The following is a 25,582-nucleotide window of genomic DNA, read 5'->3' as shown; positions in this document are numbered from 1 at the left end:
TTTTCTAAGAACAAAAATATAGTTCTCTTTACTAACTCTGGAAACATATCACTGTAGGAAGATGGCAGAATATTCTGCTATTGTAGTCTCCTAAGGTACAATTAAAACAATTAAAAACAAAAACCCAACACATATATGAATCCTACCTTTTCTTTCACCAAACGACCCAACAGTTTTTCATTTGGTGTACTGAAAAAGAAACATGAAAGTAGTGTTTGAATGTGAAACAGAAACTCCTTTATTTTTAAGATTTGTCTTTAAATGTGTGGGTGTTGGGTCCCCTGGAGTTGGAGTTACATAGGCAGTTGTGAAGCCATCTAATATGAGTGCTGAGAACTAAACTCACAATTTTTAGAAGGTCAGTCAGAGCTCTTAAGCACTGAACCATTTCTCCAGTCCCCACCAAATAACAATTTAAAATACTTCTTAAATTAACAAAGCTCCTTTCTATTTGAGGTTCTCAAAGGATAATGAACTTTGATCTAAACATACTGTCAGCTGTCCACCTAGCTTCTTTTCTAAGACAAGCATTTCAGGAAGCCACCTACAAGTGCAGCGCCCCCCTCACCCCCACCCCACATAGTGCACATACAAACACTGCTCTAATGGTTAAAACCAGCAAGAGTTTAGTATTCCATTGAACCAGGAGAGATAAACTTTACTAATTATGTAAAATAAAATCCAGTGGGCCAGAAGGTTTTGTCATTAAAAAGTCTCCCTTTTCATTACTCCACAAGGGTTTGTAATAGAATAACCAGTATATTCAAGTCTTTAAAGGCAACCTGTGGTCAAAAGGTGCCTTCTCTAGTGTCTATGTTCCTTAAAAACAATTCCCAGGGGCTGAAGAGATGGCACTGTCTACTCTTTACCACAGGGCCTGGGTTCAATTCTCAGCACCCACATGGCAGTTCACAACTGTCTCTAACTCCAGTTCCAATGGATTTGACACCCTCATACCAATGCACATAAATTAAAATTAAATAAATTATTGAAACAAAAACAATTCCCAAAGCTGGGTGTATTCAAAAAATGTATTAATTGAATTGAACTAATTATAAAATCTATGGCTTCTTTTAGCAATAAAGGATATGCTGAAAGTTATATTTTTTCTTTAATAAACAATGGGCTTAGAGTTAATATATATTTTTTGGATAAAAAAATAAAAGCAATAGAGAAAGGCAACCATTACCTTTCAGTTCTCTATATCTACTACATACTGTCATGATGACTTAACTACGTTGGCCAGAAATCTATGAATGAAATGCATGTCAAAAGCAATTTTCTTTCTATCTTTACTATGTAATTAAAAAAATAAAGATTTGCTTATTTATTAAGTACACAGTGTTCTGCCTGCACACCAGAAGAGGGCACCAGATCACACTATAGATGGCTGTGAGCCACCATATGGTTGCTGGGAATTGAACTCTGGGCCTCTGGAAGAGCAGTCAGTGCTCTTAACCTCTGAGCCATCTCCCCAGTCCTTTACTATGCAATTTATTCCTAAATTATAAGGAGTATGAATTAGACTTAGGTAACAAAATATGGTATATTGATGAAAATTTTACATTCCCTTTTTTGTTCTCTACCACTAGGGATTGAGGCTAGGGTCTTATATTAGATAAGGCTCTACACTGAGCTGTGCCCTCCATGGCCCCTTTAATTCATTATACATGCACACACTTTTGTTGTTGCTATCTGTCTGTTTCTTGAGATAAGCTCTCTCTTCATAGTCTTGGCTGTCTGGGTTTTCACTAAATAGACCATGTTAGCCTTGACCTCACAGAGACCCACCTGCCTCTGCCTCCTGAGTGCTAGGATTAAAGGCTATGAAGAATCTTTAAAAGAAGCTTTTTATTTTATGTGTATGACTGTTTTGCCTGCATGTATGTATGTATGTGTACTACATGAATGCCTAGTGCCCTGTAAGGCCATGGGTCTCCTAGAAGAGAAGTTACAGATGGCTGGGAACCAAACCTGGATCCTCTGAAAGAACAGACACCTCTCCAGTTCTCAATATATATATATTTTAAAGATTTAAACAAATTGGTAGTGTGTGATTGTTTGCATGTGTTCTGCAAGAACAGCAGTTACTCTTATATACAGAGCCATCTTTCCAGATTTCCTTTCCATTCATTTTGAGGCAGGGTCTCACTAAACTCAGGCTGGTCCAGAAATTGTTCTGTAGTCTAGGGAAGCTTTGCATTAGTAAACTGCTTGCCTCTTGAGTACTTGTGATTACTGCTCTGTGCTACCTGGTTTGTCTTCCTATATTCTTCAAAGGGTTGTAAGTTGGGAGAAAAATGAAAAGTTACAGACAAAATTATTAAACATAGGCAGATAATACTAATATAACATTTTACTTTTTAGTGTGTAAAGTAGTAGTATACAAAATACCAAAGTTAATAAAAGTTATCAGATAGGTGGAATACATTTAACCTAAGCATCAAGAGCAAACAGAACAGAGACTGACCTTAGATCTTCCTCGTCACCCATGTCGACTCCTGCTTCTCTAAGCATGGCCAGAGCTTCACAATACTCCAGTCTTAGAGTTGGCTCCAAAAACTTGAATGGCTCACATGGGAACTGTTTATTTACAGTTTGAATTTCAGTCTGAAACCTGTATGTAAAATGCTTTAGTTAATAAGATGTTAAATGTTTCTTCCACAAGAGGTCACTATAAGCAATATACAATATCAGTCTTTGAACCTGTGACTGTACTAAGAAAAGCATTATCAAATTGTGAAGCATTAGCATGCTTAAAACATTTAATTCCATTTCTTGGTTTTGTGGTTTAAAAAAAAAAAAAACAATCACACTGACAATAAAGGATGGCAAGTGTAAGGCTAATCCGGGTATCAGAAAAAAAGAAAGCATTTTCCACAACAGAAATGCAGTTCTCTGCAGCTATCATTTTTCTTGGCCTACCATGTAGAGAGTAGGCACTGGACTGTGGGGCTATCACAATAGGAAAGCAGCAGCCTTCCTTAAATAACTCAGAAAGCACAGTAGGAATGGGAGAACAAGGCAGACATCTAAAAGTTGTAAGCCACCATACCTGGCCCAGAGATATTTCAATAAGATTTAAAAACTGACTCGCTCTTCTAGACTCTGAGGACACTTGCACTCACACATGCACAGACCCTCATAGATGCATAATTCAAAAGCAAAAGAGGTCTGTACTCCCACATGGGATTACAGGTGTATGCACACCTGGTAGAGTCACTGATTTGGAAATGACTGTCGCTTTGGCTGCTGACCCCGCTCATGTCTTAGTGCTTTGAGTCACTGACAGTCCTTATCTGTTCTGCAGCATAAACACAAGTGGGATGTGGCACCAGCCTGGTCGCCCAATTACAAGGGTAAGAAAAACAAATGTTTCTAAATAACTGGTAAAATAGAGAATGGCTATTTTTCAAACTGTTGACCCAATCACCCCTCCCTCAACCAAAAAACAAACAAACAAACAAACAAACAAACAAAAAACAAGAAGCTTCAATTGTTTTGAAATTGAGGTCATTTTAGGATAATTTTAACCTTTCTTGAAGTCCTTTGAATATTTGCACCAAGGTGTCAGCAATTTCTTCTACAACTTCATGGTAATGATAATTAAAAGCCATTTCAATATCCAAACCAACAAATTCAGTCAGATGTCTATGGGTATTAGAGTCCTCGGCTCTGAAAACTGTTAACCAAAGAAAAACACCACAGTGTTTTAGGTCTCGGGTAACTGATGACTTAAATGCAGATATCTACTTGCTAGTGCCAAGTGGTCCTATTGTCCCACCCCCACGAAGTGGGACAGGGCACTGATAGGCCATCTGTTTCAGCATTCTCCCATATGACAAATTCACTACAAACTCCCAAGTCCTAGAGAAAAACAGAACCAAATGCAAGTGAATAAAAGAGGCTCTTGAGAACCCCCAGGGGATGCAAGATCCTGAAGCACAACCTCAATAATTAAAAACAGACTTAATTATGACCGTTACAGTGAGCTTGTCTCCATTTTATTAAGATAGAGCACAAGCAGAATGAGGCTGCATGAATGAAGTAACACCAAACACTTCCCAGCAACCCCCTGCCTAGCTCCCACGATCTCTGCAGCTCCCTGCAACCGGCCGACCAGCTCGACTCACCTTTCACCACACTGACACAGTAGGATTTATATGCTACATCCCTGCTTGGAAACTCACAAGGGCTCCCAGAAGACTACTTTCACAAGACATAAAATGACAAAAGTCTGAAACCTTTATACTTTCTAATTTAATCTTAGTCTATACCTACAATTTCTAACCACTCTTATTTCTGTTTTCTCTGGTAATCCATGCTTTTCACCCATTCTGCTCCTTCTGACTAGAACAGCACCTCAGTTTCTCCATATCCTACTATATCCTGAAAGCCCACTTTAGTTTGAATTTTATTTCACAGTGATTCCAGCAAACACTCTTTCTACACTCACTGTTTACTGTACAGCACATTCTGATGCTTATTTTTCTTTTGAGACAGGGTCTCACTCAGTAGCCCTGTCTGTCTGGAACCCACAATAATCCTCCTGCCTCAGCCTTATGAGTACTGGGTTATATGGTTCCCTAACACAGACTTAAAGATTATGTCATTTACATATATATAATCATGGACTTATTTTGTAATTCATTTATGTATTCCCTGTGACTGATCTATGCATGCATGGCTTATTAAGTGTCAGAAGTGGGGATAACATTTGTTTCCTTTTTACTCAAGGCATGGTCTGTAAACCAGGAGTACCAGCAGTTATCGGGATGTTTGTGAGAGCCAAGACCCAGCATCTGATGAGTGCTGCTGACTCTTTTATGGACATAGCACCTACACAAAGTACACATGTAATACATGTCTGGCAAATAACTGTTTAGTAATTTCAGAAAGTTAAAACATTTAAATTTTGGGCCAATTCCTCTATAGTAAAAGCTTAAACTTTAACTATCAAAAAGCTTATGTAAAAATAATTTGGTAAATTTAAAAGACAATTTATTTTATATATAGAGAGAGAGTTTTGCCTGCATGCGTATCTGTGCATCATGTATGTGCAATGCCCACAAAAGGATCAAATCCCCTGGAACTGGAATCTTAGCTGGTTGTTGGCTATGGTTCAGCAATTAAGAGCACTGGCTTCTCTTCCAGAGGATTTAGGTTTGATTCCCAGCACCTGCACGAGAACTGCTTGACATTCATTGCCTCGGAGTCCTGAGATTAAAGGTATGTATCACTAGGCATGGCTGGTCCTCAAAGTACACATTTTAGAAATGAGATACAAACACAAACACACACACACACACACACACACACACACACACACACACATACACACACACACACAAACACACACACACAAACACATTGTCATTTCTACCTTGAAGAAATTGAGAACTGCATGGAAAGCTTTTTACATACTAACAAATGTTCTAATACTGAGCCAGCCACATCCCCAGCTCTTAAATTCTAATGTTTGCATAATTAGTAAAGAAAAGGATTTAAGCTTTCAAAGTATCTAACTGCAGCGTTTTAAATATTATAACTACTCTATAATTAATGGACTTATTACAATTACTTAACTCAATATGATTATACAATTAATAAATATATAAATGACAATATCTTACCTGGTCCAATGCAGAAAACCTTCTCAAAATCAGCGCAGATGCACATCTGCTTATACAGTTGTGGGGACTGAGCGAGGTAGGCATTATTTTTAAAATATGACACAGTAAAAACATTAGCTCCTCCTTCACTGGCAGCTGAAATACAAACGTTTGTATTATCAAATCAATTGTATGTTAATCCATGTAAATTCCTTTTTAAAATTTATTTTGTTTTTTGTTTTTCTGAGACAGGGTTTCTTTATGTAGCCGTGGGCTGTCCTGGACTCACTTTGTACACCAGGCTGGCCGCCAACTCACAGAGATCAACCTGTCTCTGCCTCCCGAGTGCTGGGATTGCAGGTGTGTGCCACCATGCCCAGCTCCCTCCATGTAAATTCTTAATTTAAAAAAGTAATTCACTTAGAGAATAAAGAAAACCTAGAAAAATCAAGAATTGCAGGTAAATGTTCCTTTTTCTGAACTGATTTCATATCTATTACTTTAAGGCTATATAAACTAAATGAATAAATAAAAACAAAAAAGGTATTCCTATTCCCTTCCTTCCTTCCTTTTTTCCTGAGACAGGGTCCCATCAAGAACGGCTCTTGGGGGAAGAATATGGACACTGTAGATGGGGTATTACTGACCTTGAAATAAACAGTCTCATGGCACTAAACCTTAAAGCAACTCTTGGGATTATTCAGTTTTAAAACAACATAAGCAATAAGAAAATTAAATTTTTTATAGGAGAATTATGAAGCATACCTGAGATAATTTTAGGTGTTTGGATTTCCACAAAACCTTTGTTAATTAACGTTTCTCGGAAGAGATGGCAGATGCCGGACTGGAGACGAAAGATGGCCTGACTAGTTGATGTCTGTAAGACAGCATCAAAATCTACTTAAATCAACCTGACACATCAAGCAATGACCAAGAGCAAGTCATATTATTCCTGTTCAACAGTTTTTAAGTCTAGTAGTACTGGAAAACATGGAACATGCAACCACCCAAGGCAGAAGGTGATGAAACATGCTATAAGCTAATGCATACATATGAGCACACCGAGCCAATCGCACTAGAGAGGCTTCCTGAGCAGATGCTCTCATTTGTAAGATTCCATTTGAGAAAAATAATCAAAATTGCCTGTAGATTCTCTTGGGTACTGCTCTTAAAGGTAAGCCATTGAGTGAGATGTTGTCAATATCTTTGTAGCATACAAAATACTCTCCTAAGAGTTTAGCATGGAGTAACAAATTACTGAAGACAGCACGGATGTTCATCTTCGTCATCACCAACTATATACTAACTGGAGATAGCCATGCATTTGTTCCACTAAACTAAGAAAGCGAACACACAAAAGGCACATGCATTTCACAACTCTGACCCACAATGGCACATAAAGCAGTGTGCAGCAGTCCTCTAACAGTTTGCTACTGTCACTTTTTCTATTTTCTTTCATTTTTCCTCTTTACCTCCTCAATTACCATGGCCCCCTTTGCTTACCTTCAGATTTAATCAAGATCGATCATAGCCAGAGCTCTCTAAAAATTACCTGTGCTCCAGTCAAAAGAAGTGGCTTATCATTAAGTCTTAATACATTTTAAAAAATGAACTGGGCGTGGTGACACACGCCTGTAATCCCAGCACTCAGGAGGCAGAGGCAGGTGGATTGCTGTGAGTTGGAGGCCAGCCTGACCTACAAAGTAAGCCCTGGACAGAGAAACTCTGTCTCGAAAAACAAAACAAAACAAAAAATGTTATAACCAAGTAGGTGTTTGGTAAAATGCCCGGCCTTAAACCACACCAAGGTAGCCACAGACTGCTGAGTTGGTATGCAGGCATTTCAACAAACTGCTCAATGGCCACAGCTATCTCTGCCTAGGCACACAGCACTCAGACACAGACACTAAGGATCAGGTGGCCACTCTGCATCTCCTCTACAGGAAAGGAGATCAGGACTAATTTTTGTTTTTCTAGAGAGTGTTTCTCTGTATAGGCCTGGCTTTCCTGGAACTTACTCTGTAGACAAGGATGGTCTTAAACACACAGAGATCCATCTGTCTCTGCCTCCCCGAGTGTTGGCAGTAAAGGTGTGTGTCACCACCACCACTGGTAGGCTTGGGACTTATTTTTCACCTTTTATTTATTTAATTTTGTGTTCATGTGTCACACCTTATGTGTGGAGGTCAAAGGATAACTTCAGGGCATACTTAATGTTATTTTATAATTTAATCTCAAAGATACAAATTAATAATTTCTCACTGTATATAATTTCTATTTAAAGCCTCTAAATAGTTATTTATTCACTTTTAATACATTTACATTTAAACTAGAGAGGATTGTGACTCTACTTTTTTATTTACTTGCTCATGGACTTTATTCATCTATTTTTTTTTTTTGTGCTATGCGACTTAAGGAAACACTGGTTCATTCAATTACCACAAACTATATTCTTCTGCATTCAAAACATAACAACCTATAAATCAAATACTGCTACACACACAGAGACATAGTTCACTGTAGTGTAATATACTCTGTAAGCGCCATTAGTATATTTCATAGCTATTTATTTCTTTTAGCAAGCATAACTCAATCTAATTTTTTTATTTCCCTGATTTTTAAATGTAAAACAAGCCCCCACACACCAAAAACAAACAAACACACCCCACCATATACTAAACCCCATTCTTGGCTTTCTGATTCTATCAAGTCTATCAATGTGTGTGGAAAAGGGATCCATGTTGTATGTAAGAAAACACATCTCCTTATCCCATTGAGTTCCTCCAAGTACCTGTTAGCTATTAGAAAAACAAGTATCTATTGTATTAGAAGGAACTGAGGCTATAGCTCAGGGCTGTATCATTTGCAGAGCATACTAACATACTCAAAACCCTGTGCTCAATTTGCATTACAAAAGGACACAGGAATGTAAGTCGGCAGTGGAGTTTTTGCTTGGCATGCACAAGACCCTGGGTTTAATCTCTAACACCACAAAAACAAAACAAAACAATACCAAGAAACTGAACACAGTTATTTAGATGATAATTCCAGCAGTTCCCAATTTCTATTTAGCACCTATAACCTAGAGAATATTCTCTGGGAAATTCTACCTTTTAGATGGTTCAAGATGATGACTGACTACACATGTAATGCCAGCTCTTAGGAGGCCGAGGTAGGGAGTGAGGACAGCCACAATGAAGAATGAGGTTGGTGAGAAGAGTTAGTCAGAACTTATTTTTTTTTTTTGAAACAGGGTTTCTCTGTGTAGCCTTGGTTGGTCTGGACTCTCTTTGTAGACAAAGCTGGCCTTGAACTCACAGAGATCCACCTACCTCTGCCTACCCAGTGCTGCGATTAAAGGTGTGTGCCACCACACCCGGCCCAGAATTTACATTTTAAATATTGGGTATTTTTGAAGAGCAATAAGAAAGAAAAAGCTTCAACGGAAATCCTCAATTATTTTGATTATCTGTAAGGCTGAGAAAAATTTTTACAAAGAGAAGCACATTTGCTACTGAATGTACGCCAGCTACTTTTGTACTTAAGACATAAGAAATGGGCTGGAGAGATGGCTCAGAGGTTAAGAGCACTGCTCTTCCAAAGGTCCTGAATCCAATTCCCAGCAACCACAGGATGGCTCACAACCATCTATAATCAGATCTGGTGCTCTCTTCTGGCATACAGGTGTACATGCAGGCAAAATACTGTGTACATAATAAATAAATAAATTTTCCCCCTGAGACAGGGTTTCTCTGTGTAGCCCTGGCTGTCCTGGACTCGCATTGTAGATCAGGCTGGCCTTGAACCCACAGCATCTACCTGCCTCTGCCTCCCAAGCGCTGGGATTAAAGGCATGTGCCACCACTGCATGGCAATAAATTTTTTTTTCCCCAGACAAGGTTTCTCTGTGTAGCCTTGGCTGTCCTGTGGCAATAATTCTTTAAAAAAAAAAAAAAAAAAAAAAAAAAAAAAAAGACATAAAATGTTACCACTAAGAAGCTTGAATATCTGTGTATGGAAACTTATCTAGAGGAAAACACTGTCCTCAAGAGAAATTGTGCTCAAGAGACCAAAGCAGAGCCAGAGAAACTTTTAAGTCAACTGCAGAGTCATTCCTCAGCATCCACTCTTCCTTCACAAAGCATCCTTAGGATATAAAAGGGCAGTGTGGAGTAACTAAAGTCTAAGCAACAGTAAAGGGAGTTTCTTGACCTTTGGTCAGAGTCATTCCAGAGGGAGAACTATAAATAAATAAATAAATAAATAAATAAATAAATAAATAAATAATTGGGCCAGGCAGTGGTGGTGCATGCACGCCTTTAATCCCAGCATTCAGGAAGCAGAGGAAGGTGGATCTTTCTGAGTTCAAGGCCAGCTCGTCTACAGAGTGAGTCCAGGATAGACAAGGCTACACGGAGAAACCCTGCCTCAAAAAACCAAAACCAAAACCAAAACAAACAAAAAAAACCCAAACAAGTCCAAGTTTACAATGAAACTGTTAATGGTACTGAATTTTTCAACATTCTGACAGTATTTTTCTGTTGTGTTTGGCTTGTGGCTTAAAAACAAAAACCAAAAAAACTCGATTACCACCTCAATTGAACCCACTATAGCTTTTGCTTATGGTCTACAGACTTCTTGCCAGCTAATGGCTTGTTTATGAAGCCAGTTTACAGAGACGGTTGTAAAGCTGGACTGAGGAGTGAGAGATGCGATGAACATTCCTTACCTGAAAATATGAAATAATCTAAGATCAGAATCTTTCTGGACATTGATATGATGCTACAAGCAAAGAAATCCACACCTAAAGACTAAGCTTTATGCAGAAAGTTAATTTATAACATCATATATAAAATTACCTTCAGACTATGTATACATATAGATTCAGTGAGTTTCATATTTAGACTTCAGCCCCATCTCCAAAGTATCTCACTACATACAAGTGCATAATTCCTAAATCTGAAAAGACTCAAAATATTTCCAGTTCCAAGCACTGCAGACAAAAGACATTTATTCTGTCATAGAAATTGGATAGAAAGCTATTTCTAAAATTATACCTCTTTCATTCCAATGAGCTTTTTTAAAAAAAATCAGGTTGATAGCTGGGCGTGGTGTCACACGCCTTTAATCCCAGCACTCGGGAGGCAGAGGCAGGCGGATCGCTGTGAGTTCGAGGCCAGCCTGGTCTAGAAAGTGAGTCCAGGACAGCCAAGGATACACAGAGAGACCCTGTCTCGAAAAACCAAAATAAATAAATAAATAAATAAAATAAAATAAAAATCAGGTTGATGTAGAATTTATAATCAAGTACAAGTAACCTGTGTAATAAAACTGGAGTCGCTGCTAAACTACAATTACATTACTATAATAAGGAAACCAGCAGAGCTCAGGTTAAATCCCAGCCAAGATACTCTAGCATGCAGGCACTATAGTATATGATAAAGGTGTCGCAGATTGAGAATGGGTGGGTTTGCAGCACCACAGTGTCAGGCACCCCTATAACACTCTGAATGAGTCAGGCCAACAGTTACCACACACCCAGAACACTCCTTGGACTACCTCAAATCTATGTTAAAAACCCATTAACACATGAAATAAAAGGTGTTTATAAGAATCAGACAAACAACATGAATGAAATAAATGCACAGTACTTCCTGGTGGTGTAGAACAAGAAGGGAACATACCCTACCTCGTATTTTAGCCAACATGGCCTTAGTACTACTAAGATCTCCAACTTTACAAGAAAAGTCATCTGGATATTTTATTTATTTATTTTGGTTTTTTGAGACAGAGTTTTTCTGTGTAGCCCTGGCTGTCCTGGAACTCGCTCTGTAGACCAGGCTGGCCTTGAAGTCACATAGATGCATTTGCCTCTGCCTCCCGAGTGCTGGGATTAAAGGCTTACACTACCATGCCAGGCTGACACTAACTGTGAACTTTCTAGGAGATTAGATTTTTCCAATATAAATTAAAATGGAGAAGATTTAAAAAAAAAAAAAAAGGGGGGGGGCAGAAAGCAAATAGTAAGAGACACTAAGTGTACTACACACAGAAGGATCAAAGTCAGAAAAACTTGGGGCAGCAAAGAACCCAAGCATGAGATAAAACACTTAAGCAGGAAGATGTGGTCAAACGTTAAGATAGAAAGATGACAGACCAATGATGAAACCACTGAACTCTTTCACTTGCAACCAAACCAAAGGGAAACAGAAGCCCCATGAGAGGACAATGTAAGCCATGACAGATAGTGACTTACTCCTTCATAACAATGCCTGTCCTCACCTGGTTGCACTAAATTGTATTAAGTTTCTTTCATGTCTCATAGTGATTTAATGCTGTCTAAGCCTGTATAAAACAGACATCAACTGGAAGCCACCCAAACATTGGCCTTATAATCATCTGTTATTTTCAAACAAATCAAGTCAGCACCCGGTGAACTGGTACTCACCTGCTTGTGTTACTGGCAGCTCTTTATAGGAGAAGGGTCAGTCAGAGAAGTAAGCTAAGTCTTGCATCATGATACTTACACATAGGCAAATGGCAATTAGCTTTATGGTACCCCACCCATCTCAGTGTTGACATACCACAACAACAAACAAATGAGGCGTACCCTGAGATCAATGACTCTGTTGTCTAATCTTGTATCCTGGTTAACAGTAGCTCTTCCTTCCTAAAAAAAGGAATGGGATGGTAGTGAGAAAACCAGATTTTACCAGTATTTTGAAGTACACAAGCATGTATACACCCCACTCTTAGAAGTGGTATTTCCTTTTTAGTGAGAGATGCTCTCTATGTTATGTTAATATTGTACATGGAAATCAAGGAGCTAAGATAATGAAGAGAATAAGAGGAACCCAGGGAAAAGCTGCTGTTAGAAGGCAGAGACAATGCTGGTGATGGTGTGGCACACCTTTAATGCCAGCACTTGGGAAGCAGAGGCAGGTGATCTCTGTAAGTCTGAGGCTAGCCAGAACTACATGTTAAGACTCTGTCTCAAATACACACACCATACACCAACAAAAGAGAGAACGGAGTGAAGGTGAGGGAGACTTAGACTAGATATGGCTCAGTGGGTAAAGTATGTTATTAAGGTATGAATATTGGACTTAGAATCCCAATTATCCCTGGCTGCACTATTGTGGAGCTAGCTAGACTAGCTTAATCTGTATATCCCTGGATGTACTGGAACTTGCTCTGTAGACTAGGTTAGCCTCAAACTCAGAGCTCCTTCTGCCTCTGCCTGGAACTAACAGTGTCTCTTTCCATTCTCACTCATGAGTGTGCTAGGAACTTTGTAAAAGCTATATGACTGATAATTTCTTAACACCATAAATCCACCATATGAAAACCTAGATGTACACATAGGCAGACATTTACAAACTTTGTCCATATCTAACATGATGTCCCTTATAACAGGAAAGTTTTGTTTTGGAAAATATGAAGTATGTTTTGGCCACTTTTATTTTTTATTTAAAATATATTCAATCATGCAATATATTTATACTAAATTTTAATAAAGTAACGCTTTAAATACGGTTTTAAACTTCAATCCTATAAATATCGATAGACATACTAATAAGACATCCCAGGTTAAGGGGGTTATCTTTTATATTTTTAAGAAAATAAAAAAGACTTGCTTTCCTCCTGGATTCTGGGACTCTGACTGCTAAATAAGCCTCTACCACTGGGCAATATCCCTAGATGTAAAATAAATCAGGACAGCAAAAGAAGCCTGGGATATGCTGGTGTAAGAGTAATTTAATTGAACCAAGGCCTCCCAAATGCTAGATAAATCCTCTATCACATCCCCAGGCCCTGACTCAATTTGTAGGTACACTTAACGCAGCCAGGGCACTGGATCTCCAATGTTACAAACTCCCCAGAGCACGCACATAATGTGACATAAACTTTACCTCTTCTCCTTCCACTTCAGGGCGAATGGCATCATCCAGCTGCAAGGGCAAGCGAGGTTCAGCCAAACTGATCACATAAATCTGAAAATGAGAAATTGATAAACATATTAAGAAGTAAACAACCTGGGCAGTGATGGCGCACACCTTTAATCCCAACACTTGGAAGGCAGAGGCAGGCAAAACTCTGTGAGTTTGGGCCAGCCTGATCTACAAAGTGAGTCCAGGATAGACAAGGCTACACAGAGAAACCCAGTCTCCAAAAAAACCAAAAAAGTATATAAAACCTGCTATCTTCTGTTTAAAAGGCAATCTACGTGAAACGATGTTTGCATACATCTTTAACTGAAACCACTTGATGAAATAAAATAAGATGATAGCCCACCTCCACATACAGGGCTTCTCTGTGTGACCCTGACTTTCCTGGAATCATTTTGTAGACCAAGATGGCCTCAAACTCAGAGATCCACCTGCACCTGCTTTTCTCAGTGCTGGGATTACAGGTGTGCACCACCACACCAGCAAGGATAGCCATTTTAAAGAAATATGTTTCTTTTGTTTTGTTTTAATGTGCACTGATGGTTTGTCTGCATGTATGTCTGAATGAGGGTGTCGGGTCCCCTGGAACTAGAGTTATAGATAGTTTTGAGCTGCCATGTAGGTGCCAAAAATTGAACTGGGGTCCTCTAGAACAAGTCAGTGCTTTTAACTCCTGAGTCATCTCTCCAGCCCCGATGACATCCATTTTTAATCTATGTGACAGAGATAACATTGTTGGCTCTATGGGTTATCTGAAGTCAATTAACATAACACAAATACTTTATAAGCCCTAAGTACACACCAACGTAATAAACAAGGCCTAGCTGTATCAACAAAAGCTGTGATTAGGGCAATCAACCCAAAGCATCAATTAAAATGGGATCTGTCACAAGAACCAAAGTGTTAACGTAGGAGTTGCTATTACTGCTGGCAGTACTCAGCCACTGCTACTACTATGACCAATTTCAGCCCCGCTAGGCCACACCCACCTTCCTTTCTCTATTCTTTCTTGTCCCCCTGACAGTCTCCTCTCATCAAACATCACACCTCATTTCCTGCTGTCTGGTCAGGAGCTGCCACAGAGGATGCTCTTTTATGTTGTTCAATACTCACACATGCTAATTTTATATTTTAGTGATAAAAATCAGTGAGTTCATGGCTAAGACAGGATTTTCTGAGCACCTTTAAAAACATATTACCTTACCACTTGCACCTGAACTACGGTTAGTAAACCTGGTGAGTCACAAAGGGGAATTACCTTCATTCAGAGACGTGTCAGAAGGCTTTACTGCAGCCACACTCAAAAGTAGAATTAGCTATCATGGTTCCCTACACCCAAGTTTTAGGCTTCCTTTTGTTAACAGAATTTTGACCTTCAAATCCAAAACTGGAGAACTCAAGAGCTACAACTTTCATAACCAGTGGAAATTCACCCTTTCCTTCACTGAGTTTGAGTTCACAAAGTACTTGGCACAAAATAAATACAAGCAGTAACTGTTGGTTGAATACATAAGAGTAAGAGACTGTCAATTCCTTATGATACAATTCAATACTTTGGAAGATATGAGGCTGGAAAGATGGCTCCAAGGTTAAGAGCACTGTCTGCTCTTCCAAAGGTCCTGAGATCAACTCTCAGCAACCACATCGTGGCTCATAACCATCTATAATGAGATCTGGTGCCCTCTTCTGGACTGCTGGCTCACATGCAAGCAGAATACTGTTTACATAATAAATCAATCAATCTTTCAAAAAATGATACTATATTATGGTAAAACTAGTATGTCCCTAAAAAAATTTTATTATTGACACTTTTAATGTGAGATATGTGCTCTGCCAATGAGATAGATCCCTCCCAGTAAGAACTGTAAAAAATACAAGTTTTTTTAGTTATTAAGTTTTCTTTAGTAAAGTACTGAAAACAGGTCAGCTGGAAGAGAGTGGTGGGGTATCTTTTCAATATAAATGGACTTAGACTCAACCAAGAACAAAATAATGTGTCAGCTCAGCTCAGCCTAAATACATGATTTTCGATATTTCAGAGTTTCATGACAATTAACTCCTATCAAATATAATTTCATTCCCAAACCAGTGTGGGCATAGATGTGCTGCTCTCTCTGGAATCTGCCAATCTGTCTGTCTTCTGCATGCAAATGAGTACTGCACTCCACCTCTGCAGGAAGGAGTCTCTGTGGATATGCTCATCAATTCCCTCAAAGTTGAGGGACGGAAAAAACCATCCCGTCTTGAAAACTACTTAAACAAACATACACTGATTTATTTATATGAATGTGTGCCTCATATGAGCACTTATGCTTATACCACAGGACACAAGTGGATGTCAAAGGACCATTTTTAGGAACTGGTTCTTTCCTTCTATTAAGTGGTTCCCACAGCACAAACTAACTGATTCAGTAATTTTATATTTTATAAACAACTTGTTGTTTTGGTTTGTTTTCTTCCAAGACAGGGTCTCACTATGTAGAACAGGTGGCCTCAAACTCACAGAGAGGTCTGCCTACCTCTTGCCTCTCAAGTGCTGGGATTAAAAGTGTGCACCACTAGGAGCAACTACAACTATCGAGAATATACAGAGCCGGGTGTGGTGGAGCACACCTTTAATCCCAGAACTCAGGAGGCAGGCAGGTGGATCTCTGTGAGTTTGAGGCCAGCCTGGTCTACAAAGTGAGTTCCAGGACAGCCAAGGCTACACACAGAGGAACCCTGTCTTTAAAAAAAAAAAAAAAAAAAGCAAACATACAGATTTGATATAAAACGATGTAATAATTACTGAAATTTATACATAATATTATATGCTCCCTCTTATTCTTTTCTTGTGGTGCTGGGGGGCCAAATCCAGGGTACCATGCAGGCTAAGCTCTATCTCTAGTTAGCACTGTACTAGAAAATGAGTTACCTTTTGGACATGCAATTCAACGTCCTGCTGTGTACAGCTTCCAATTTTCTGATTTACTTTTCTCACAATGCCTTCTACATCAATAATACTTTCTTTGTTGATGCTGTCAAGATAAAAAAAAACACTTCAATTTTAATAATCTCATTAGAGGCATCAGAATTCACTTGGTATTGAAGCAGCAGAGTGTGTCAAATCATTCTTCAACACAGGAGACACCTTCAATACAGCCAGCTTCTTTAACCTATTTAAAACAAACTGTACTACACAGTGCACCTTGTGAGACTCCTTTAAAGAGATGACTTTTTTAAAAAAAAAGATGCCACAGTTTAGTAACCATTTATAAGAAACTTGAGACATAAAAAGCAATAGGACCAAGTGAACTGTGAAACGTAGTAAAATCTCTGAATTATTAAAGAACCCTTTCCTTCTTATGCTTGAGATTCACTAAGATCAGCATTTCCTATAATAAGAAACAGTGGCTTCAATAAATGCAATTACTGTTATATAATGGAATTAAATAATAGAAGAAGGTCAAAACTAAAAAGTTTTCTAAGTAATAAGAATATTAGGGTGTTACTCTGCATCGTACCTTCACTGCCTAAGGTTTTTATGCTCACCTTGTCCCTGGATTGTAACTAATAACCTGACTGTGTTCTCACACTTAAAGAATGCTTGCATGACATTTAATATAATACAAGTATAAAACATCTGCATCTCAGCTGGGTAGCAGTGGCACACACCTTTCATCCCAGCACTCAGGAGGCAGAGAGATCTCTGTGAGTTCAAGGCCAGCCTGGTCTACTAAGTGAGCCCAGGACAGGAGGGCTATACACAGAGAAACCATGTCTTGAAAAGAAAAAAGAAAGAAAAAAGAAAAAGAAAAACAAACAAACAAAAAACCCCCAAACCAGAAACACCTGCATCTCCTAGGCGGTCCTTTAACAAGCCTGAGTTGCAAATACTAGACACTGAAATTCTGAAGCAGAATTTTAGTAAGTTGTCTATTAAATACCCAACCATTTTCTGATTATTTCATACATAGACAAGAAAAGGTACAATTTTAAATGATGATCTCAACTAGTTTTTTGTTTTGTTTTGTATATTTCTCTGTGTTGGAATGTGATAATGTATTTTGTTTTTTAAAAATGTAAAATTTAGTGGTGGTCATAAGCTGGGAGACAGAGGCAGGAGGATCTCTGTGAGTTTAAGGCCAGCCTGGTCTACAAAGCGCATCCAGGACAGCCAAGGATATACAGAGAAACCCTGTCTCAGGGAGAGGGAAAAAAAAAAGAAAGAAAAGAAAAGAAAAGAAAAATTAGTGGTCATAGAAGAGTTTCCTTCATTTTGATGGAGAATTGCCTCTTAGTAGTTGTGTTGTTACCAGACAATCTGGAAACCACACATTGCTACCTTTACACCAGAACACCACAGTGCTACAAGGTAATCTGCAAACTACCTTTTAAAAAGAGTTAGCAGGCCAGATAGTGCTGGTGCCTCCGATCCCAGCACTTAAAAAGCAGAGGCAGGAGGATCTCTGAGTTCAAGGCCAGCCTGGTCTACAGAGTGAACTCCAAGAAAGCCAGGGCTACTCAGAGAAAATGTCTTAAAAAAAAAAAAAAGAAAAAAGAAAAGAAAAGAAAGAAATTAACGGTACACGTGTCTTCTCTCTTGAGTATCCTGGACCACAGCCATCACTGAATTCCTAGCTACAGAAAAATCATAATTTGTAATTAAAAAGTAAGTGGTTACCTCTAAACCTGGATCAGGATCTCTTTACTATTAAAAGCATTTCCTGCCAGGCGTGGTGGTGCACGCCTGTACTCCCAGCACTGGGAGGCAGAGGCAGGTAGACCTTTGTTGAGTTCAGACCAGTCTACAAAGTAAGTCCAGGACAGCCAGGGCTATACACAGAAACTAAACAAAACTAAAACCAAAACAGAACAACAATAAAAAAGCATTTCCTGACATTGGCAGTGCAGTGCCACTCTGTCTTCTAACAGCTGCCTCATCTGCATGCATGAGCCAACCTGATCCCTGAACAGATTCAGGGCTTGTTTCATGTGTCTCCAGGAGGAAAGTTTTTTCCTTACTGATCAATATAGTACACTGGTAACCAAGCTACTCCAACCATAGTGCCAATCAATCTTCCTGCTGTTCCTAAGCTCATGGCTCTTTGGTTTTACATACTCTGACTCCCATGTACAGGCCTTTAATAATCCTCTGGACCTTCTGTTAGCAGAGAGCCTTCTTCAAAGCTACCTTTTTCCCAAACATGGGGTTTCATTATGTAGACTGACGTGGTTGTCCTTGAACTCAGAGAGTGCCTAGTAACAGTGCTTTAATAAAAAACAAAACAAAACAAAAAAACCCCACCACATTGACTTATTTTATATGCTTGTGTGTGTGTTGTGTGTAAACCTGTAGGAAGCCCTGGGGTAAGTCCTAAGTCAATGTGTGTTTGCTGACATGAACACAGCCGTATCAAGGACCTCAAAGCCTCAGACTCGGGAGAAAATAGCAAAGTCTTCCTCTGGTCCATGTGCAGATGTTGACAGTATGTACAGAAAATGTTCATCACAGCTTACCCCCCTAGGTATTTAGCCTGAAGACGACTCCTCCTAAGATGAGCTAACCCTCTCTCCTGGATCCAGCTATATACTATAAACCTTTCTTCCTGGATTAAACTGTATAAGCTGCCTTTCTGTTTACCTCTATAAAACAAACATGCTAAACTAACACCTGAGTGCTGAAGCTTTTCCATCAGAGTCCAGTTCACCCAATCCAAGCTTTTCTTTTCTGTGTCCCTGTGTTTGTCTTTCTTTATTCCCTCACCTCCCCAGCCAGGCCAAATACCTGGGACCATACAAGGACTCAGGTTATACAATAGCATGAGTGTAGAAGTCAAATGACAACGTGGGGAAGACAGTTCTTTCATGACCATGTGGGTCCAAGGGATCAAATACTGGTTGTCAGGCTTGGCAGGAAGGACCTTTCCTCACCAGACCACCTTGCTGGTCCACTCACTCCACTTTTTTTATTTATTTTTTAATATTCATTTGTGTGTATGAGTGTTTTGTTTGTTTGTTTGTATGTATGTATGTATGTGTGCATGCATGCCATGTGCCTACCTGGTGCCTGAAGAGGCCAGAAGAGGCCAAGTTACAGATAGTTGTGAACTGCCAGGTTGTGGGCACTGAACCTACCTGGTTCCTCCGGAGAGAACAGGTAGTCTTATTTACTGAGAAATCTCTCTTAACCCCCCAACTCTTAACAACTGAGTTTTACAAGTTTCCTTCCAGAAAGACACTGAAATGTGGGCAAAGATCCTCTGCTTAGAACTGGCTGGAGATTTCCTTACTAGTGCCAGATGCTAGGTCTCAAACCTCGGACAGATGGCTGAGGTGCCTATTTAACATATCAAAAAGAACCTGTTGGCCAGGAAGCCAGTTCTCTGGCTTTTTCCAGGGCTATCCTGGCAGGCATCCCCCACCTCCTACCATGAACTCTCCACTGCTCTTCCCTATATAATCCAACCATTTTGGTTACTCTTTCTTTGTATCTTTGGGCCTCTTGGCTGCTGCAACTGGTTACCCTTTCCCCTCTCTCCCGTCCTCACATGACACGGTCCCAGATGTGTCTGCCTCTGGCTATGTCTATAATAAATGTTCTCTCCACCATACCTAGGAGCAATCATGTTCCGTTTTTCTTTAGGATAATCGGTTTCTAGTATCTTTATACACCTAAATTTATGCCTTTACTTACCCCTATTGGCAGAAATCAATGAATTTATCAGGGGAAAAACCCACAAACAACAAGAAAATTCACTTATATCAAAGGACTAGCTTTAAAACTTGCTAGTAGAACCTGTAAAAAATATTTTTCTGTGGATTAGTATGTGTATATGCACATAGATGGACACTTACAGTCAACACAGAACTACCACCAATATAATTTTTATCGGGGTGGGTTGGGGTAGGGGAGGGTGTTGTTTGACACAGTTTCACAAAAGGCCAGGCTGGCTTTTAATCATTATATAGCCTAGGTCTGCCTCAAACCCCTTATCCTTCTGCCCCCATCTGAAATTACTGATGTATATACCACTATACCCAACCCCAGTTTAACCATATGACTGTTCACTGACTGACAAGTAAAAAGTCAGTGTACATGACACAGTCTGCTCCCAGAAAGACAATGAACTAGGAAGCTTTCCATTTCACATCTAAAAACAAACATGCCTCTATGCCCACATTTTGAGAAAGTATTTATCTATCAGGTAACTAGAAAGCTTGCATTTTACAGAGAATGTGCAATGCAAAATAATACCTGGTGGAAAGCAAAGGAATTCCCAGGAGCTGTTTTAGTACAGGAGAAATGGATGAAGTAAATTAAGAACATGTTTTCAAGAGCTAAGTCAGCTGTTTTATTATTAATGGCTGAAACACACTCACTGCATTGTATTCTATGCCTTTTTCATTTTTCAACCACTCTTTGTCTCTATAATTAGTCAATAGGTAAATAAGATAAATTAGTACAATCTCAACATCAAGATGTTCTTAAGGAATAGGCAAAACAGATTTCATGCCATCCGTTAGGAACGGCCAACCACCAACTTAAAACTTTACTTATAACCAAAACTTTCCATAGAATAAAATTGCAAAAAGGATCATTCTCTATAGTTTATAAAAGCCTTCTATAATTATTTTGATTTTGTTTTTAAAGTATTATTATATAATCTATGTTGGCCTTGAGCTCATGGCCCTTAGTTTCCTGAGTGCTAGGATTAAAGGTGTGTACCACCATTTCCCATTTTTTGGCAGATCAATTTATTGAAACACAATCCCCTGTCCTAGTTAGGTTTCTGTTGCTGTGATAAGCACAATGACCAAAAAACAAAAACAGAAACAAAACAAACAAACAAACAACTACTCGGGGAGAAAAGGTTTATTTCATCTTTTAGTTGTAGTTCATCAAGAAGAGACTCGTGGTAGGAACTCAAGGCAGGAACCTGGAGGTAACCTGAAGCAGACCACGAGGAGTGCTGCTTACTGGCTTGCTCAGCTTGCTTTCCTAACACAACCCATTACTATCTGCCCAGGGGCAGCACAGTTCACAATGGGCTGGACCTTCCCACATGAATCATCACTCAAATAAAAAGCCCTGAAGGCTATTCTGGTAAGGGCATTTTCTCAACTGAGGTTCCCTCTTTCCAAATTATCCCTGTAGAAGTCTCGGTGACTACCATGGCCAGCAGAGTAATCATCTGTGGGGAGGCAACATGGGTAGTTCAGTTCAGTAGCTGATGCTGGTTCAAACTCCAAACTTCAGGAATCTGACACTGAGTAGTTTATTTTAGAGCTATGTAAGCACATCAATTTGGTGAAAGTTTTCCTGGTGATAATTAACTCAATTGTTTTTTTGTTTTTGTTTTTTGAGACAGGGTTTCTCTGTGTAGCCTTGACTATCCTAGACTCACTTTGTAGACCAGGCTGGCCTAGAACTCAGTGATCTGCCTGCCTCTGCCTCCCGAGCGCTGGGATTAAAGGCGTACGCCACCACGCCTGGCTATTAGCTCAATTGTGTATGCACAATAAAGCTTAAGTTGTGACTATATTGAGACTCTTTATAAAGGACATGTGACATCCTCCATAAAAATGGGGTCTATAGATTGACAAGCTCAAGATAAGGGTCTGGGGGACCTGTACGGTCTCAGCCACACAGACAGCACAAAGGTGACCAGGTTATTAATCATGTCCTCTCCCCGCCTTCTGGGTGGACAAAGGGTTATGCACCCCTCCACTCTGAAGGGACAGCCCGTGTGTTTAATGTTCCTGGTTCCCTAGAGCTTATCTGTGAGCACAAGGACCTCAATCCCCCCACAGACACTAGCTTGTACTGACAAAAATTGAGTTGTACAATTGATCTCTTCTCAACTTCATACATAAACATACCACCATTAAGTCATAACCTTTCTTTGTCCCCAAATCTCATGTTAATATTAATATTATAATTAATATAAGACAAAAATAACTTTAAATGTCCCAAGGCCTTAAAACTTTCAGTTATAGGGCTAGAGAGGATATACCTCGCGGTTCTTCTAGAGAACTCTATTTAGATTCTAAGCACCCACATGCTAGCTTACATCTGCCTGTAGTTCTTGTCCAAGGTGGTCCAACCACCTTCTCTAACTTCTGCAGGCACCAGGCAGGCACACAAACATTCATGCAGACAAAACACTCATACACATTAAGTTAAAAAGAAAAAAATCCAGTTAATTAAGCCCAGTAAATTGAAATTGGTTATAAGACAAGTGCCAGTGAACCAGAATATGAAGGTGTCAGCATCAGCTCCTTCTCACCACTGGGATCTTCAGAGACATCAAATGCCATAGGTGACACAACCTTCTGAGACACAACACTGTAAGAGGCCCTGTGTTTACCCAAAATTTAAACAGTGGAAAGACTCAGATACTTTCTCATCCTTTCAGATAAAAATAAAATAAAACTAGGAAGATATAAATGGATTGAAGGGAGGTAGGAAGGAAGGAAGAAAGAAGAGAAGGAAAGGAGGTAAAGAAGCAAGGAGGGAGGGAGGAAAGGAAGAATGAAGACAGGACGGACACAAAGATGGATTAGTGAATTTTCTTTCCCCTTAGTAGGTCAAAGTACCCTGGAGATCATTGGGCTAAAGAATAAAACTCATAAATGCCGTGAAAAGGCTCCTATTGGAGTATACAATCGGAAAGTCATTGCTCAAATCTTCACTTCTGCATAGGAGTTAGATGAAAAATTATTACACAGCACACAGCTCTAGTCAAAGAGATGTTGATACTGCATGCATATCAGAAGAAATAAACCCAGCAGAGAAAAAGACTGCCAATCTTTCTTACTGCTGGGTTATAGGGCCAAGAACTAACTGTCCCACCTGCCTGCCTTCCATCCATCCGTATTTTCTGTATTTCTTTCCGGAGTATAAAGAATCACTAAAGATAGGTATTGCAAATATTTGTAATCACAGGTGGCTGAAGTAGGAGGACTAATGTGAGGTAAAAGACACCCCTGAATTACAAAGTGAATTAGATGCCAGTCTGGGGTATAACATGAGATCCTGTAACCTATCTGAAAACATCAAACCAAACAAAATCTCCAATTTAGACAGACACTCATCCATGAATAACAGAAGCAGCACAGTTTATTCTTAGGATTTTAAGCTATTTACTGGTTGTGCTGGGCTAGAATCTGTGGCTTCATCATTCAAACTGGGGAAGTATTTTATTTAATACTGAGCCCCATTCCCAGCCTTTAAGCTTTTTTTTTTTTAAAGTTTAGAAAATAAGGCTTCAACACTTTTTTTTTTGAGTCGGGCGTGGTGGTACACGCCTTTAATCCTAACACTTGAGAGGCAGAGGTAGGAGGATCACTGTGAGTTCAAGGCCAGCCTGTTCTATAAAGAGAATTCCAGGACAGCCAGGGCTACAAAGAGAAACTCTGTCTCCAAAACCAAAAACCAAAGCAAAACAACAACAAGCACTTATTTTTTTGGGCTCAGTAGTTGAGAGGGCTTGCTGCTCTTGTAGAGGACCCAGGTTCAGTTCCTAGCACCTACCTGGTGGCTCACAGTTCAAGAGACCCACCACACTTTATGGCCTCCATGAGCACCAGGCACACACGTTGTGTAGTTAAAAGCATGTAAGAAAAACACTCATACACATAAAAAATAAATTTAAAACTTACTTTTTTAATTATAAAAGAATACTTATTATCCAGATTCAAATGCTAATCCAACTTCATCCTCTATGGTCAATGTTTTCTATTTGATGCATAACTCTTCCACATTTTTTTTCTCATTTGCAGAGAATATGGAACGCTTTATAAATTTTATGTCATCATTCCATGGTGTTTTGTTGAACTCATCTGTATTTTTTTAAGTGCTGAAGAAGCTTAATAATACACTTTTATTTTGTAGCTCATAAAAGTCATCTTACTATGCAAATCTCTAAAACACTGCCCCGTTCTTGCTCAGCCATTTCCTTCTAAGTCCCAGTTACGTGTGAAGTGCTTTAGCATGTGTATATCATTCACATTACACATGCTGATAAGGTGGGTAGGCATTATCATTTAAAGATGGAAAAAATAGACTCTAGAGGTTAAATAATTAGCTGACCACAATGTAGCTAGCCACAAATAAGTCAAAGGTTATTTGTTACTGTCTCAAAAGATAGCACTAAATTTAAATATCTGAGTACATCTTCACCACACTTGCAAGTAATACACTTTGATTCATAAGACCTTACAGGCTTCAATATTCCTCTAAAGCTTATGTGACACTCAAGTAAATGGGCTATTTGCTAAGAGTTTTCCAATGTCCAAGAATCATAATATTCCCTTCCGCAATAGCACTTAATACAGCTTGATGCCCTAATGTCACCAACTTTAGCAGAGCTTAGCAGACTCTTTGTATGAAATGGTAAGTCACTAGTTATATTTAAGCTAGGTGAGTTAATGCCATAAACCACCCGGGAATTTCTGACTCCAGATTTTGTGTGTGCAAGACCTTACCATGGTGCTCATGATGTTACAGAACTTGGGAATGTCAGTCTTTGCCTTCTAGTTTGTTTGAAACAGGATCTCTTTATATAAAATTCCCTGCTTTGTACATCAGGTAAGCCAGGCAGAACTTTCAGGGACTCTCCTGTCTTTACCCTCCCCTCTCCCTGCAGGGTCACAGCCTGTAGGATCTGGGTCACTTTTCACATGGGTGAGTCAAATTCAGGCTCTCAAGCTTGTATGTATAGCAAGTGCTTTATCCATTGAGAAAGCTTCCTAGTCCTAGGTTTAATTTTTTAAAAAATTATGAAGTGCTACGTCCAAGGGTGTGTTGCCTGCATACCATGTCTGTGCTTAGGGGTCAGAGGGCAGAAAGGGTGTCAGATGCCCTGCAACTGGAGTTAGAAATAGTAATGAGCTGCCATGCAGGTGGAAATCAAACCCAGTTCTCTGTAAGAATAACCAGCTTCCTTAACTGTTGAGCCACCTCTCCAGGCCTCCTATACTTTGTTTGTTTGTTTGTTTGTTTGAGACAGGGTTTCTGTGTAGCCCTGGCTGTCCTGG

At 39.3% G+C, this 25,582-nt stretch overlaps 1 protein-coding gene across 1 annotated transcript in view; it reads right to left on the bottom strand.

The window, feature by feature from the left end:
- DARS1 (aspartyl-tRNA synthetase 1) overlaps positions 1–25,582 on the bottom strand; it is a 52,238-nt gene that overhangs the window by 4,785 nt on the left and 21,871 nt on the right. Inside the window, exons 5-12 of the mRNA XM_084793239.1 lie at positions 16,476–16,578; positions 13,526–13,606; positions 12,223–12,282; positions 6,378–6,489; positions 5,634–5,768; positions 3,535–3,682; positions 2,471–2,617; positions 147–189 (exon numbers count right to left, since the gene is read on the bottom strand). Of these exons, the coding sequence (XP_084649365.1) occupies positions 147–189; positions 2,471–2,617; positions 3,535–3,682; positions 5,634–5,768; positions 6,378–6,489; positions 12,223–12,282; positions 13,526–13,606; positions 16,476–16,578 (829 nt within the window). The remainder of the gene's footprint in view (positions 1–146; positions 190–2,470; positions 2,618–3,534; positions 3,683–5,633; positions 5,769–6,377; positions 6,490–12,222; positions 12,283–13,525; positions 13,607–16,475; positions 16,579–25,582) is intronic.

Source organism: Acomys minous (genome assembly GCF_964271855.1).
Source record: "Acomys minous genome assembly, chromosome: 1".
NCBI classification, from domain to species: Eukaryota; Metazoa; Chordata; class Mammalia; order Rodentia; family Muridae; genus Acomys; species Acomys minous.
Note: the sequence above shows the minus strand (reverse complement) of the source record. Positions and strands in the feature narration are given on the sequence as shown.